This window comes from Ruditapes philippinarum, unplaced genomic scaffold, assembly GCF_026571515.1.
Source record: "Ruditapes philippinarum isolate M1 unplaced genomic scaffold, ASM2657151v2 ctg179_1_1_1_1, whole genome shotgun sequence".
Taxonomy (NCBI): domain Eukaryota; kingdom Metazoa; phylum Mollusca; class Bivalvia; order Venerida; family Veneridae; genus Ruditapes; species Ruditapes philippinarum.
Genome location: NW_026851835.1, coordinates 75,000 through 92,213, shown reverse-complemented (window position 1 = coordinate 92,213; position 17,214 = coordinate 75,000). Strand labels below are relative to the sequence as shown.

Below are 17,214 nucleotides of genomic sequence, written 5' to 3'. Positions count from 1 at the left end.
TTATTCAGTGAATCGGTCTTGAAATTTAATAACAGCAGTTGCATACACAAAAGCTTTAATTGTTTTAAAGTGTATGACAAAATTAAGACATAATTATAATTATTTACTGTTTGTTATCCTCAAAAAATTTACGGAATTAACGCATAAATCGCATCGTGATTAGATAAAAAGACATACTTTTTAACTGAAATATTTAATAAAATTGACAAATCATCATTGTCATGGAACATTATTTAAAATATGTTTCTTTATCCATTTCTATTTCTCAACAGCTAAATTTGAGAAATTTGCCGTGATAATTAAAAAAAAAAAGATTGTTGATTGGAGTCCAACTCTTGTCGCAACCATATTTCCTTATTTGGCAACAGGATTAGTTTATTCCAGGAATCGGTCTTGAAATTTAATAACAGCAGTTGCATACACAAAAAGCTTTAATACAATTGTATTTATCGAGTATGACAAAAATATAAGACATGATTATAATTATTTACTGTTTGATTATACCTCCAAAAACTTTACCGAATTAAACCATAAACTATCTTGATTAAAGATAAAAAAGACATACTTTTTAACTGAAATATTTAATAAAATGACAAATCAACATTGTCATGCAACATTTTTAAAATATTGTTCTTTTTATCACATGTTAAAAATGAATAGAATATTCAAAATACTGTAAATCCGTCAACATACAATCCGAGGCATATTGTTATTCTGCAAATTATGCATACAAAATATAGGACTATTTGTAAGCGCGTGGTTTTGTCACTAATGAAATAATAATTGAATAAAATGTCTCCTTCTATTACGACGACTTGCAGTTTATCAATACCGGGATGATAAAGAATATTCGTATTGATCTGATGGCAAGATACCAACACTTTTTATGCTACCTCAGCTCATACAAATTTCCAGCGCCTAAAGAAGAAATCCTGCATTTCAATGTAAGACATTTTCCTATTAGTTTTGTAAATATCGCCAAACCAATCAGAAGCCGCGTTACAATGCACCTGTTCGAAAAAGCTAATAATTCGCGCAAATATAAGGCACGCGACGATCTGCGGACACAAGAACGGGCTCTTTCCTTTCAGTAGGTAAGCACATGATTATTCTTATTCCCCTATTCCCAATCCTTTCTTTTTATAATTTTATCTTATACTTAGTAAATAAGCAAACATTGACGATGAAATATTACGATAAATAACAAAGTTTTAATGTATAGGTGATGGAATTAAAGCAGTCTCGGATTATTGATAGTGATATAATTATTTGGAATGATTAGATTTTACATTACTTGTTAAAACAAACGATAAAGTTTATACGTGAAAAAGTTGTGAATTAATTTATATGTCTCGGTATATTAACAAAGAGAAGAGCTTTGCACATTTTGTAATTTCATATCTTGCAATAGATAATGATTATTTTAGAAGTCGCGCATTTAATCTATCTCGGACAAGGTTGGACTTTATTCTATTGGCGCCACACTTCACTTTATTTTTTATTTTGAAAACATGTGTTTAGTATAGATTTTGCATAAGATTCTACTTATATAATGCATTCACTAAAACCTCCTGAGGTTTAACTTTTTTCTCTAGGTATATTTTAGGTTAACATATGAATATTAGTATTACGGCGTATATATGGTAAACTTTTAGCAGATTTTTCTCCACTCCCTCCTTTTATTTATACAAGGTAAAAAGTATCAAAGACTGAGCTATTTAAGTAACCCAGTTGTAAATCAGATAGCGGATGATAATATTACTAGTATTACAAATGAGGAAATTTGAAAAAAAAAACTACTATTTAACTCCTAACCTGCATGGACCTAAAGTGTTTATTAACGTTTGTCACTAATATTGAACCAGGCCGGTCTACAAACCGTGCAGTCTGTCCAGACTCAAAACTGTATTTAGATATTAAATTTCCTTAAACTTTGAATTGACTGTTTCAAATACAAAGATGGACGCATCCGCTTAAGGTTTTTTAAGAGAGCTTAATATGCGCTATTATTATGCGTAAGGTGTAAAATGCTCACAACTAGTAATTGTCAAGATGTTTTTTTTCTTTCATTTTCTATTAAAAATCATACGAATTTATAAATTGGTAGATGATATATAATGTTATATTGATAGTTACATACTTAAAAAAATGCGAAATGTAATGTTTCATAAAATGTTATAAAAGTAAACGGAATACCGACAGTAAATGCTTTCTTGGTGTTTAAACTGTTTGGTAAAACTGTAACTTATCGTTGCTTTTATAATTTATATTTCGAAATTACCTATCGATATTTTTAAATTTTGTTATCTGCCGTTTAAATTTGCAATCCATATTTTTTTATTGGTGCAGAGGTCAGAAAAATGCTACGACGAAATACTTAATAATACATGTAACTGGATATTTTACACATATATTTTTATCATTGCAGTAGAAAGAGTTTGAGTCTTGGCATTTTCTTTCGTCAAATCGTCTTTACTAGCAGCGGATCACCATGTCAACCGATTTCTCTAAAGATGAGGACTTTAAGTACCTCGCTATTGATCGCAAGGCCCTGCTGAAAGAACAACTCCCATATGATGGCAAGAAAGCTTGCTGGGTCCCTGACGAGAAGGAAGGGTTCGCCCGCGCAGAAATTGTTTCCTCTAAGGGTGACGAAATCACCGTCAAAGTCGTGAGCAGCAATGAGGTATTTGTCTTTTTGTAAATTTAATTGTTTCATTTTAATGAACTTAACACGACAAACGTAACAGTTAAAAATTGCATATTTGAAACAATATGTAAAGTAGACAACATTGACAAAGATTTTAAAACGTTTATAGAAATAATGTTCCAAATCATTTTTTCGTGTGCTAACATTTGTTAAAGCTACATAATAATGTAAATTCGATTTACAGAATAGAACCGTTAAGAAGGACGACCTTCAGCAGGTCAACCCACCTAAGTTCGAGTGCTGTGATGACATGGCCAACATGACCTACTTGAACGAAGCCTCTGTGTTGAACAACTTGAGACAGAGATACTTCCACGGCTTCATCTACGTAAGTTTCTCCATTTCAATATTTCTAAAATCTTTATTAAAAATAAAAGTGTTTAACTAATTTTTTTATGATTTTAATTTCTTCACTTTCATAGAAAACCGAAAACAGAACCGCTTATTAGTTATTAACCGCTTTATTATTTACATACTTTAAATATAATTCTTATTGCTGATATTGACGGACCAATGACAATATCACTGCAAGGATACTAGTTTCACGTGCGATCCATAAATAAAGCTAGATTAAATCTTTAGGAAAAAATCTCTCAGTGTCCAAATCTATGTTTATTTCATCATTTCAGACCTACTCTGGTCTTTTCTGCGTCGCTGTGAATCCCTACCGTCGTCTGCCAATCTACCTGGACTCCATCATTAGCAAGTACCGTGGCAAGAGGAAGATGGAAATGCCACCCCACTTGTTCGCCGTCGCAGAATCTGCCTTCCAGAACATGTTGCAAGGTACTCCTATAATAATTGTCATGATTATACTATAGAGTCATCATTATCAGAGTTAAATTCATGCAACAGTTAATGAATAAAAAGTAAAGAAAAGAAAGAAAAGTGCCACTAAAATAACGCGTAAGTAAGTCATTATTCAGGAATTTTGCTAAAAGACTTAAGAAATAAAGTGACAATAGTTTCAGAGTGATAGCTTTATTTGAAAACGTGGCTTCTAAATACAACATTAGTAATGGGTCGCTTACACAATGCAACTAATGCTCTCATACAAAGCCGAAAAAACTTTTTTATCATAAATATCACATTTTTGAGCATCATCTACATATGTTTTCAGTATGTTCGCGTCTTTTTTTCTGACATTACAAGCAATTAGGAATCAAGTACGTAACTGAAGTAGCTGTCAGGCTCTAATTATTTGAGACATATTAATATTAGAAACAAACATAGCTTTACAATAATGAAACAGAAAATTACTTACCATACCTGTAATGCTGTCAAGAGATAACTCAGCGTTCTTTTAATGTTAGGTTTTTAGAGTTTTTTAATTGGTTACACATGCTCTATAATTAAGTCAATATTTCGCGTTTCAATGTTTTGCTGAGGCATGTTATTACAACGAGAAGAAAAAAAAGACCATTTTCTCGGTCTAAGCTTACTCACCTGAGAGAGTGTTATTTCAAGACGTGTAATATAATTTCACATAACTTTGCATTGGTTGAAATAAAGAGGAAATTGAATTGAAGTGAGGAAAATGATACATGCATTTACTAGTATACACGTAAAAACAGAGAATCTTGCTGTAGCTATTATAAATAAATAGAATGAATATTTATTATTGATATCATTACCAGATCAGATAAAAAAAAAGTGGCATCTTATTCACTGTAAAATCATGTAAAATGATAATGATAATTTTGTATCATTTCAGATCGCGAGAACCAGTCCTGTTTAATTACGTAAGTTTTTATTGTTTTATATTTAAACTAAATATCATATTTTTGGCGTTTGCTTAAAAATAAAGCTAACGATTTATATACAAATATAATTGTTAAAAGAGACCAAAGGTCGAACTACGTGTAATTTCTTATAGCTTTTCTTGTTTTTTTATGATATTAATGACAGGGATTTTTTTATCGAAACATGAAAATAATGTTTATACAAACAGTGGTGAGTCTGGTGCCGGTAAGACTGAGAACACAAAGAAAGTAATCATGTACTTCGCCAAGGTCGCCGCTCAACTCTCGAAACAGACAGAGGAAGAGAAGGCAGCCGCCGCAGCCTCCAAGAAGGTAATGTCACATTTCCTAATAGACAATACTTAAGTTCATATTTAAAATTGATATAGATTTTGTCTATAGAGTTCTATAGAAATGAATGACAGGTATCATATGATGTGATTTCATACTTTGTCAAACGGAAACTATTATTTACTTTACAGGGTACCCTTGAGGATCAGATTGTGCAGGCTAACCCTGTACTTGAGGCTTACGGTAACGCCAAGACAACCCGTAACAACAACTCCTCTAGATTCGTGAGTATTTAATATCATGTGTGAATCCGTGTTTAAACCTTATTATTTTACTCAATACTCTTGTAATATCTCGATTTTGTTTAACAACATGATCTCAACTTGCCACGAAACTTTATGTTAAGGCATTGCAATAATAATCTGAATTTCCTACCGGTACCTTATATCTTTACATTCCTTATGAGACTTGTTTTGATTTATCCATTAAATTTCGTTTTATAACTTTGTGTATTTTCCTGCCTGCATACACAGTTTTCCATTTATGTATCAAACCTTTATCTACAACTTGATATGTATTTTATTAACATCTTGCTCAGATAATGAACTTATCTTTTGTTCTCAATACTTTGATTTTTCCTTCTCCAATCAAACTGCTATCCTTTTTGTAACTAGCCTCGTCTTCGTTTAGCGTTATAATAATTAAGGCAGGCAGTTTGTGGGAAACTGATGGTGCCTTCGATTCGATTGAAACATATCAACATGGCTACTATTTCAACGTTAAACGCATGTATTATTTCATAAACCTTACTGTTTAATAACCCTCCTTATTTTAGCTCAATCGTTTGGGATGAGCTCAAATTCTTGAGCTTGACATTCAAGCGATGTGGAGAGGACTGATTCCTCCACAGGTAAGAAAGAACATAGTGGACTGCATGCTCACTGTGCTAGATTAGCGGCTTATAAATCTTAGCTTTACAGATATTCCTTAAATATGTATAACCAGAAGTCACAAGGTAACGTTAATTACAATTACTCCTTGTTAACTTTTTAGCAACATTTACATGTTTTATATGAATCATACATAATATGCTGATTTCTATATTTACGGAATGAATTAAACACATTTTTTTTGTACATGCAACATTCTCTGATACTCAAATTATTCTGCACGTAATACTGTTATCATGTTAAGATGTGTTGTTTAAAAGGCAGGTTGCGCAGTTTGAGAAATAAAAGCTTACATATTATTTTTATTGTTAAATAAGGTTGCATTACATCAGGTTTTTTTCTTTTATTATTATACACAAAGGGGACATTTGCTTCAGTTACATTTTTGTATTTATTTCTTTTCTTATTAATGATCATAATTATGTGGCAATATCGGACAATCAAAAGTCATAAAGCGACATTTTTAGAGAGAAAAAAAAGAATACATGTAACTAACACATATATATCTTCATCAATCTATATCTGTCTTTGATTATTGTTGCAAAATTTACAGTTAAGTAACATATATATATGTTTTATAGGGTAAGTTCATCCGTATCCACTTTGGTCCTACTGGAAAAATCGCTGGATGTGACATTGAAACTTGTAAGTATTACTTAATAAATCCAATTACCTAATTCTTTAATATTTGTAAAAAAACTTATTCAAACCCACTGACTTACATCCGTTAACCTGCTGGTACGAAAGTGGTAAACATTTGTCACCATCATAGAGCCGGGTCATTCTGCATATCCATGCAATATGACGAGGCTTTCAATCATTTGCAGTTTTTTTTGTATTTCAATTGCTTACACATTGCTTATTCCAAATTCAAATATTGCCAATTCACTTCTTTCAGCAGGTAAAGGTTTAATATCCTTATTCCCATTGGTAATCCATATTTAAAGTCAGAATTTATGATCTAGTATCAACTGCTTTACAGCCTAGTTACGATTAATATACAGTACAAATACAGATTCAACACTTTCATTATACAATAACATACTAAGATTCATCAATTTCATTATAGTCCTCAATTTTAGTATACAATAAGAGACAAAAAAATTGAACATTTTCATTATACAATAAGATTCATCAATTTTATTATACAATAAGATATTGATGTTTTATTGCAACTCTAATTTGTTTCATATACTTTTGTTCATGAACCATTTTCGTGTCAAGTTGAACTTTCAAATGTGTTGCGTTATATCAATCGATAGTCGTTTAATAGTTTTGTATTTTTCCAGACCTGTTGGAGAAGTCTCGTGTAACATACCAGCAATCGGCTGAGAGAAATTACCACATCTTCTACCAGATAATGACACCAGCTTTCCCTAAATATCACGGTATGTTATAAAGTGTAATAAGAATGAACGAAAATGAAAATAATACTTTACAAAAATTTTTTTTTTCTCCACTCCCAGTTTTCGAATAAATTATCTGTAAAAAATTGACTAATCATAGGTCATATGGGACTGTTGAATTATATATTAATATTCTGCGATAACGATACAGTATCTAGTATGAAAATACGAGTAAGAAAAATGCTGTATTGCGATAGAGATACTGGAATGTTCGTGAAGTTCTTGGAGAAAGATCTTGAAATAAGAGTGACACAAAATTAAACCCTTACATAATAACATGTTGAAATATGTATTTGTATTTGTATATAATGCACTTTTGTACATCACACTATCATTTTACATCAATGTGTCTATTTTACTTTTAGAAATTTGTCTGCTGAGTGCTGACCCAGGACTTTACTCGTTCGTCAACCAAGGTGTGCTCACTGTCGATGGAATCGATGACGTAGAGGAAATGAAAGCCACTGATGTAGGTTTATGCAAAGTTTAACACAAAGAAAGCCAAGCCAAATATAAACAGATTATTGAAAAAGAATTTTAAGATTTACTTTTTTTACATTTTGATGACTGACTGATTACTTTTTAATCACATACTCAAAACTTCTATATCAGATTTGATATCTAATTTGCGTTGAACAAATATTTCTTCCGTATTTAACATTTATTACCTCATATCGGCTAAATCATTTAATCTATTTATCTACTTATTAATATGCCTATCTGCAACGACACAAGCATCATATAACTTGTTATTACAGGATGCCTACGATGTGTTAGGCTTCAGTCAGGATGAAAAGAACAGCTTGTACAAGATTACTGCAGCCATTGTCCACTTTGGTGAAATGAAATTCAAACAGGCTCCAAGAGAAGAACAGGCTGAATGTGACGGAACTGCAGGTAAAATATTTCAATATGTAAATTATTTACATAACGACATTCATATTTATAACGTGTTACTTGTCCAACTAATATTTTCCAGAAGTCCATTTTCTTTCTAAAATATACCGTTCTATATATTTAAAAATATTTCTTATTTATTCACATGTTAGCGAATGTCATTTAATCTAATACACTAAATGTAATTGTTTTGCAGAGGCCGAAAAGGTGGCATTGCTCATGGGTATTAACTGTGGTGATTTGATAAAGGGTTTGTTGAAACCAAAGATCAAGGTCGGTACCGAGTTCGTCACCCAGGGACGTAACAAGGAACAAGTCGTCAACTCAGTCGGTGCTATTGCTAAGTCCACCTACGCTCGTATGTTTGACTGGCTGGTCAAGAGAGTTAACCAAACTCTTGATACTAAACAAAAGAGAAATTACTACATTGGTGTATTGGACATTGCTGGTTTCGAAATTTTTGACGTAAGTTACATCATATTATTCAATCAACGAGTAAAATTTTAAAAGTTTTAGTTGATTTATTCATTTGTTTTGTAAAATACCGACATAATTAAGTTCATTCCAAAATGTTTAATGATACAAAATTGATAATTTATTGCTTATTATTTACGGAGTTGATTTGATAAATTTTAGTTCAACAGCTTTGAGCAATTGTGCATCAACTACACCAATGAGAGACTCCAGCAGTTCTTCAACCATCACATGTTCGTACTGGAACAGGAAGAATACAAGAAAGAAGGTATCCAGTGGGAATTCATTGACTTTGGTATGGACTTGCAAGCCTGTATTGAACTGATTGAAAAGGTAACACGTAAGAAAAGCTTTTCATAAACACCGTCTCAAAATACTTCCTTGGCTTATAAATTACAAAATTATTTTAAGAAGTGTTATAGATGCTGCGAATTAATCATTATGAACAATTGTCACTCCTTCACAATACAAAATACAAAGAAACCAAAAAAATGATAAGGTGATAAAATATATTTTTTTCAGCCCATGGGTATCTTGTCCATTCTTGAAGAAGAATGCATGTTCCCTAAAGCTTCAGATAAAACATTTGAGGACAAATTAATGACGAACCATCTTGGAAAATCAAAGGCCTTTGGCAAACCCGTCAAGAGTAGAAAGGGAGGTGGCAATGCTCACTTTGAATTGCACCATTACGCAGGAGCTGTAAGTTGAATTAATTTTTGAATCTTCAAAATGATTTTGCTAATACTTAATGTAAAATAATTACGTTGTCATTGTCTTAACTTGTTGAACCTTAGATTACAAGTATTTACTTTATATTCTCATTCTGAAATATTTCAGATTTAGGTGAAAATATCCATGTGATTAATTGTCAATGATTAACTTCAATTCACGTCCTTCAGTGAGAAGATGTTTGAAATGCTAGCTTTCAATTATAGGTACCATACAACATTTCATCTTGGTTGGACAAAAATAAGGATCCATTGAACGAAACCGTGGTTGGCACTCTTTCGCAGTCAAAGGAGCCTCTTGTAGCTGAATTCTTCAAACTTCCACCAGGTAAAAAAGCGTTTGCATGAGTATGATTATTTGTATAATTACATAGTAATTTATTCATATTTTCTTTTTATTACATTAGTAAATAAAACAACATAGGCAACACAATATCATCACTATACGTTAATGATAATTTGTTAAGTCATACAATACATTCAAATAATAACAATTTCTTTTATTTCTTATCTACTATAGCCCCAGAAGGCGGTGGTGGCGGTAAGAAGAAGGGAAAATCTTCTGCTTTCCAGACCATCTCCTCTGTCCACAGAGTAAGTGTTTCTTGTGTATTTTATAAAAGGATAGTTTAAAAAAATAAACGTTCATATATAAAACATACAAAATGTAGGTTTAATTATAATTGAAAATGCATTTTTATTATATATTCATACTGTAAATTCTAAGCGATGCTTGTATGTTGCCTTTTCTTATTTGAATTTGATTCTACTTTTATCTACAGGAATCTTTGAACAAACTGATGAAGAACTTGTATACCACTCACCCTCACTTCGTACGATGTATCATTCCCAACGAGTTGAAGACACCAGGCTTGATTGATGCTGCCCTTGTACTTAACCAGCTTCAGTGTAACGGTGTACTTGAAGGTATCCGTATCTGTAGAAAGGGATTTCCAAGCAGGATTATCTACTCTGAATTCAAACAGAGGTAGGTGATATACTAATTATGATTCATATTTTGTATTAAAATGCATTTACGTTTTTGCTGAACAAACCATGTTTATGACTATGAATGAATTTATCGATCATTATTTTTCATTTTAAGATACTCTATTCTTGCTGCCGATGCCGTTCCAGCAGGATTTCATGAAGGCAAAGAAGTTACATCCAAAATTCTTGCTGCTCTTCAGATGGACCCAAATGAATACAAAATCGGTAACACAAAGGTATTCTTCAAGGCTGGTGTTTTGGGTAATCTTGAAGATATGCGTGACGAACGCCTCTCCAAGATTGTATCTCTTTTCCAGGCCTGGATCAGAGGTTATTCAATGCGCAAACAGTACAAGAAACTTCAAGATCAGAGGTAAGTTTCGTGTGAAAAAATAATGCTTATCAAAATTTCGATACAGGGCATGATCACTTTACATGAAATCAAAGATTAACATAGATAACCAGTTTATAATTTTGTAAAGATGTTTTATTTGCAGTTTTGTGTGTAAAAATCATTTCTAAAACATTAGCATATCTTTGTTTTAAGAACTGGCTTGTCAGTAATTCAGAGGAACATCAGGAAGTATATGGTATTAAAAAATTGGCAGTGGTGGAAATTGTACACAAAGGTCAAGCCTCTGCTCAGCGCCGCTGCAGCTGAAGACGAGATGAACCAGATGAAGGAAGAGTTTGCTAAAACAAAGGAAGAGCTTGCAAAGATTGAAAAGATAAAGAAAGAGCTGGAAGAAAGGTGTGTTATGCTTCAGAGAGAAAAGGATGATCTGAAATTAGAATGTTCAACTGAATTAGATACCGTTGCTGATTTAGAAGAAACTATCGAGAATCTTATCAAACAGAAAGCTGACTTCCAAACCCAGATTAAGGAACTAGAAGACAGATGCCAAGATGACGAAGAAGCTGCAGCAGCCCTTGAATCTGCCAAGGCTGCACTGAAAGAGGAAACTGAAAAACTCAGAGGAAATATTGAAGAGCTTGAAGGATCTCTAAAGAAAGCTGAACAGGAAAAACAAACCAAGGACAACCAAATAAGAACACTTCAGGATGAAATGACCAAACAAGATGAACAAATCGGAAAACTTAACAAGGACAAAAAGAATTTGGAAGATACCGTCAAGAAAACACAGGATGCTCTTGCTGCCGAAGAAGACAAAGTCAATCACTTGAGCAAACTCAAACAAAAGCTGGAATCCACTCTCGATGAGGTAAGTAAGACAATTTTCTGATCAGATTATTTAAACACTTCCAAATAAGTTACATACATATTGTATATACATTAGTGTTTTTAAGATCACATTTACAAATGTGTTGAGGAGGAAATATTAAGTGTTGTGTTAAAATTTTACTTTAAACAGCTTGAAGATAACCTTGAAAGAGAAAAGAAGGTGCGTGGTGATGTAGAAAAAGTTAAGAGGAAGGTTGAGCAAGACCTTAAGGCCACTCAAGAAGTTGTAGACGAGTTAGAACGTGTCAAGGCTGATCTTGACGGCAACCTTAAAAAGTAAGTTTGCTTCTAAGACGTTTTTTGTTGGGATACTTTCTTCCTAAATTGATGTATTTTCTTTAATTACGAGTCATATTGTAAAGTATTCACTAATTATTAATTCTACATAGGAAGGAAGCCGAAATCAAGACTCTCAACTCCAAGCTTGAGGATGAGCAAGGTCTTGTCGCTCAGCTCCAGAGAAAAATCAAAGAACTCATGGCACGCATTGAGGAACTCGAAGAAGAACTTGAGACTGAGAGACAAAACAGGACCAAGGTAAAATAGTATAAATGGCTAATGGCTTTAAATATGAGACCTACATGCAAAAGTTGCATGTCTCAGAATTTAAAAGCGAATATCCAAGACGCTTATCTTTGAAAACAAGGTTTTACTTGCTTGGGTTAAACGGGAAGTTATTAGTTTATTATTGTGATGCAACAAAATTTGCTAAGTTTTAAAACATTGGATATAGTTTGTAAGAAATAGTGTATGATTATGAAATAAAACAATTAAAATCCGTTTTGATTTGTATTCCTTTTAGGTTGAAAAACAAAGGAACGAGCTCAATCGTGAACTCGAAGAACTCGGTGAGCGTCTTGACGAAGCCGGTGGTGCTACTGCTGCTCAAATTGATTTGAACAAGAAGCGTGAACAGGAACTGCTTAAACTCCGTCGTGAACTTGAAGACTCAGCTCTTGAACACGAATCTACCATTTCTGCACTTCGCAAGAAGGCGCAAGATACAAGCAATGAAATGGCTGACCAAGTCGACCAGCTCACAAAAGTCAAGCAGAGGTTATTATTTACAATAATTGACGAAATACGATATAATTATGATGAGATAAGTTTTTTTTCATTTAACATACAAGAAAGAATGAACGAAAGAATGGAATCAAATATATTTTAAGGAAATGTAGTTTAGTTTTTACAAAATTACTTATTTAAAAGTGTGGCTGTTAATGTCAGTGTTTTTAAAAAGTGTATGCAAACTATTCTCATGGTTCATAAAGTGCGAAATTTCATTTAAAAATAATTTTACAGGATTGAAAAAGAGAAACAACAATTGAAAAACGAAGTCGCCGACTTGCAAGACCAACTCGCAAATGCTTCCAAGAAAGGAGTAAGTATCGCTATAAGAATTAATATAGCTTTCTGATTGTCTTAACTCAGTTTTTAATAAGAATGTTTTCATGAAATATTAATATCTTTATAAATTACTTATTCATAAAATGAAAATACTCTTTATTTTCCCAGTCGGCCTTCCCATATTACTTCTAGTCAAATTAATTTAAGTAGTTACGAAAAATCCCTTCATGTCGAGTATAATTAAGCAATTAACGAATATGTGTAACTATACCACAAACAGTGTTTAATCAAGTTAATGGGATTTATTACATTTTGACAAACAGGGAATGTCCGAAAAGATGTCCAAGCAGGTTGAGGCCCAGATCTCTGACCTTAACCTTCGTCTTGACGAGAGCTCAAGGAACATTCAGGAACTTCAATCATCTAAGTCCAGGATGCAAAGTGAAAATTCTGAACTTTCTCGCCAGCTTGAAGAGGCCGAGAGCAAAGTCAACCAGCTCACACGTGACAGATCTAATCTTACCACTCTCCTCGACGAAGCCAAACGTAGCTTGGATGATGAATCCAGGGTGAGTATTTCATTATAAGTTTACATTTCATACAACAGCATTATTGTCAAATACCATTTATGTAAAAATGATAATCAAAATATTTATAAAAATAAATATAAAGCACATATTCGAATTGAAATAATGTTGTTTTTTAAATGGCATATCTTAAGATAGTTTAAGGTTTTTCTTTAGTTCTTCTCGGATTAAAGTGAAATAATTTTCTCTTCAAACTCATTTAAAGGCTCGTCAGAAACTTTCAGCCGAATTGCGTAACCTGATGGCTGATTTGGATGCTCTCCGTGAACAACTTGAAGAAGAAAGCGAAGCAAAGGCTGATCTCCAGAGACAACTCTCAAGAGCAAACGCTGAAGCTCAACAATGGCGTGTCAAATATGAAACAGAAGGCATGGCACGTGCTGATGAGTTGGAAGAAATCAGACGTAAACTCACAACTAAACTTCAAGAAACTGAAGCCTCTCTTGAAGCTGCCAGTTCTAAAATCAGTGGTCTTGAAAAGACTAAATCAAGACTTCAGCTTGAGCTTGAAGATGCCGTTGTTAACAGTGACAGAGCTTCAGCAATGGTTACACAGCTTGAAAAGAAAAATAGATCATTTGATAAGGTTGTCGCTGACTGGCAATCAAAGATGCGTTCACTTCAATCCGAACTTGAGAACACACAGAAGGAATCTAGAAGCTATTCTACTGAACTTTACCGATCAAAGACACAATATGAAGAGATAGTTTCAACTGTAGAGACTTTGAGAAGAGAAAACAGCAACTTGTCAGGTAATGTCACGACCCTCCACCTGTCGGTAAAAGTGTATACATGCACTCAAAATACACATCTGTACATGTATGATATTTTATAGTGTAAATTTACTCGTATATCATCAAAACAAATAAGCATAAAACTACACGGAGGTGTTATTTATGTTGCACATTTTCATAAATAATATTAATTTTTAAAATACATGAACTACAGAAAAAATAGAACATTATTTTTATATTCAAGTCTCCTTTTCAGCTGAAATTCATGACTTAAGTGACCAAGTATCTGAGGGAGGCAGAAACGTTCATGAAGTTGACAAAATCCGCCGTCGTCTTGAGCTGGAAAAACAAGAACTTCAGGCTGCTCTCGAAGAAGCTGAGGGTGCTCTTGAACAAGAAGAGGCTAAGGTCACACGTGCTCAGCTCGAAATGGCAAATATCCGATCTGAAATTGATAGACGCATTGCCGAGAAGGAGGAAGAGTTCGAGAATACTAGGTAATTATAAATCAATGAAAAATAAAATTCATTTATGAATCAAATGCTATTGCTTCTTATCAGTGCAACAAAACAATAAATTAACTGTAAAAATGTATTAATTCAATATCTTTATACCACTGCTCTAAAAGTTCAATAGAAAATAAGGTTATTTGAAAGATGTAAGTATCAGAACATGATTTTATTCGTTTATAAAATGAAAAACGGTTTAATTTCAGACGCAACCAGGCTCGTGCTATTGAATCTATGCAAGCAACTCTTGAAGCTGAGACAAGAACCAAAACCGAAGCCCTTCGTGTTCGCAAGAAGCTTGAGAAGGACATTAACGAACTTGAATCAGCCGTGGACACTGCAAATCGTGTAAGAGCAGACATGGAAAAGAATGCTAAGAGATACCAAGAGCAATGCAGAGAATTTCAGGCTGCACTCGAGGAAGAAAGGCGCAAGACTAGTGAAGCTGTTGAGGCAATTTCTATTGTTGAACGCCGTGTCACAGCAGTCCAAATGGAAGCAAACGAAATGCGCTCTGCAGTTGAAGCAGCTGAACGAGCTCGTAAGGCAGCTGAAAATGAACTTGTTGAAACATCTGACCGTGTTAATGAGCTTTCCTCTCAATTACAAAGCGTTTCTAGTCAGAAGAGGAAACTGGAAGCTGATGTCAGTGCTATGAATTCGGATCTTGAGGAAATGAGTGGAGAAATCAGACGGGCTGATGAACAGGCCAAGAAAGCTATGCTCGAAAGTGCTCGTTTGGCTGAAGAACTCCGTTCAGAAAAAGAACATTCTTCATCAGTTGAGAAGATTCGCAGGTCACTTGAAGTTCAATTCAAAGAAATGACATTACGTCTTGATGAAGCTGAATCAAAGGCTCTTAAGGGAGGAAAGGGCGCTATTGCTAAGCTTGAATCTAGAGTACGTGCTTTTTAAACTTTCAGTTCAGCACTATTTCTGTTGATTAAGATACTAAGTATTAACTATACAATCTTTATTTTAACATTTGCTGATAATTAATTTTATGCATTTTGTAATACATGTGTACCATACATTCATAAAAGCTATAATTGTTGTATAAACTTTTGCATGTAACAATAAATAAAGCTTTTAGAAATAAATTTACAATTATACTTAATTGCTACTCATTAATAATCCACACAGGTTCTTGAGCTTGAGAACGAACTTGACAGTGAACAACGTCGTCATGCTGAAACACAGAAGAATACACGCAAGGCTGATCGTCGTCTGAAAGAACTCGCCTTCCAAGTAGATGAAGATAGGAAGAACCAAGAACGTCTCCAAGATTTGATTGACAAACTTCAAAACAAGATCAAAGTTTACAAGCGGCAGGCTGAGGAAGCTGTTAGTATATATACACACAGCATATAATGAACCTTATTTTGTCAACATATTTTTTAAACTGCACGCCTCCAGATGAGCCAAAATATTTCAAGAAAATTAATATTGAGAAAAATGAATTAAACTTTTAAGAAATGTAAAACATTCAAGATCAAAGTTATATTTAACAGATTATGTGTGGTTTAAGACTGATTTTGCAGTAATTTATCACTATATTTCTACTGCGTTACTAACGCAGTAAGGGCTGTTTTTGCATATGTTGACCCTTTTTTGGTAATTTTCGTGGATTTGTAAGTGCCGATTGCAATATCTAAAATAATTTATTTGTTCACATCCCATTATTTTACTTTTAAATACATTTCCAATTTTGTTTATGAAAATTAACATGAATCTGGAGGCGCGCTGCTTTAACGTCATATAATGAATATTTGACAAACGTATTGAAATCTTATGTCTAGCATATAATTAACATATTAACATATTATATTTGATTTTTTTTAACTGACGTAGCCTTTATATTTCATAATACAATCAGCATATTTCTTTCCATACAGTCAATACCAAAAGGGTGTAAGTATATGATCAACTGAAAATATAACCTGATTTATAATAAATTGATTTCAAATATATATTTTTGCATGTCCGTCTGTTTGTAGCATTTCTTTACCTCCAGAAAAAAAAACTGATGGCCTCCATTTATATATATACGCCTTTTTATATAATTGTTTATTATTTAAAATCCATGTATTCTCTTAAGAATTGCAGTATTCCCAGCCAATGTAATTTTCTTCTTTTTTTATTTATATAGGATGACAAAAGAGGGTGAACTAATCATTTAGTATTGTGCAATCAAAAGCTCAATATAATTTTAATTAGATATATAAAGAATGACAGTTCATTATATATTTAATTAATAAGAAACTGCTTATACTGTACATTATTTAACATGCTCAAACTTTACCTTGTCAGGAAGAGGTAGCTGCCATTAACTTGGCTAAGTACAGGAAGGTCACAGATGAGCTTGAGAGTGCCGAGGAACGTGCTGACTCTGCCGAGAACTCCCTCCAGAAGGCTCGCATTTCAAACCGCAGCATGTCTGCTTCACGTACCAGCTCCTCTAGCACAGTCGTTAGGAGGACAAATGTCGTACAGGAGATGTAAATCTACACGTAAAGGTAAATATAGTTCATTATGACGATATAAACATACTAAATAACATTTCATTTGTCTCGCTATATGTCTTTACGTATACATGTATATCA

At 33.1% G+C, this 17,214-nt stretch overlaps 1 protein-coding gene across 3 annotated transcripts in view; it reads left to right on the top strand.

Annotated features, from left to right (window-relative positions):
* Positions 1 to 959: 959 nt before the first annotated feature.
* The window catches only part of LOC132740800 (myosin heavy chain, striated muscle-like), a 44,213-nt gene continuing 27,958 nt past the window's right edge, over positions 960 to 17,214 (top strand). The window contains exons 1-29 of one of the 3 annotated variants that reach the window (XM_060728816.1): positions 970 to 1,094; positions 2,429 to 2,686; positions 2,895 to 3,038; positions 3,340 to 3,496; positions 4,425 to 4,452; positions 4,662 to 4,785; positions 4,935 to 5,027; positions 6,275 to 6,338; positions 6,983 to 7,081; positions 7,465 to 7,568; positions 7,858 to 7,996; positions 8,193 to 8,461; positions 8,633 to 8,803; positions 8,993 to 9,172; positions 9,409 to 9,529; positions 9,722 to 9,795; positions 9,984 to 10,189; positions 10,307 to 10,564; positions 10,739 to 11,414; positions 11,565 to 11,710; positions 11,824 to 11,971; positions 12,237 to 12,490; positions 12,737 to 12,815; positions 13,105 to 13,350; positions 13,574 to 14,120; positions 14,359 to 14,599; positions 14,818 to 15,511; positions 15,755 to 15,955; positions 16,922 to 17,127. In XM_060728816.1, the coding sequence (XP_060584799.1) occupies positions 2,492 to 2,686; positions 2,895 to 3,038; positions 3,340 to 3,496; positions 4,425 to 4,452; positions 4,662 to 4,785; positions 4,935 to 5,027; positions 6,275 to 6,338; positions 6,983 to 7,081; positions 7,465 to 7,568; positions 7,858 to 7,996; positions 8,193 to 8,461; positions 8,633 to 8,803; positions 8,993 to 9,172; positions 9,409 to 9,529; positions 9,722 to 9,795; positions 9,984 to 10,189; positions 10,307 to 10,564; positions 10,739 to 11,414; positions 11,565 to 11,710; positions 11,824 to 11,971; positions 12,237 to 12,490; positions 12,737 to 12,815; positions 13,105 to 13,350; positions 13,574 to 14,120; positions 14,359 to 14,599; positions 14,818 to 15,511; positions 15,755 to 15,955; positions 16,922 to 17,113 (5,850 nt within the window). In that variant the 5' untranslated portion in view covers positions 970 to 1,094; positions 2,429 to 2,491 and the 3' untranslated portion in view covers positions 17,114 to 17,127. Of the gene's footprint in view, positions 1,095 to 2,428; positions 2,687 to 2,894; positions 3,039 to 3,339; positions 3,497 to 4,424; positions 4,453 to 4,661; positions 4,786 to 4,934; positions 5,028 to 6,274; positions 6,339 to 6,982; positions 7,082 to 7,464; positions 7,569 to 7,857; positions 7,997 to 8,192; positions 8,462 to 8,632; positions 8,804 to 8,992; positions 9,173 to 9,408; positions 9,530 to 9,721; positions 9,796 to 9,983; positions 10,190 to 10,306; positions 10,565 to 10,738; positions 11,415 to 11,564; positions 11,711 to 11,823; positions 11,972 to 12,236; positions 12,491 to 12,736; positions 12,816 to 13,104; positions 13,351 to 13,573; positions 14,121 to 14,358; positions 14,600 to 14,817; positions 15,512 to 15,754; positions 15,956 to 16,921; positions 17,128 to 17,214 lie in introns of all 3 variants that reach the window. The other 2 variants (XM_060728801.1, XM_060728809.1) reach the window with 2 other exon arrangements.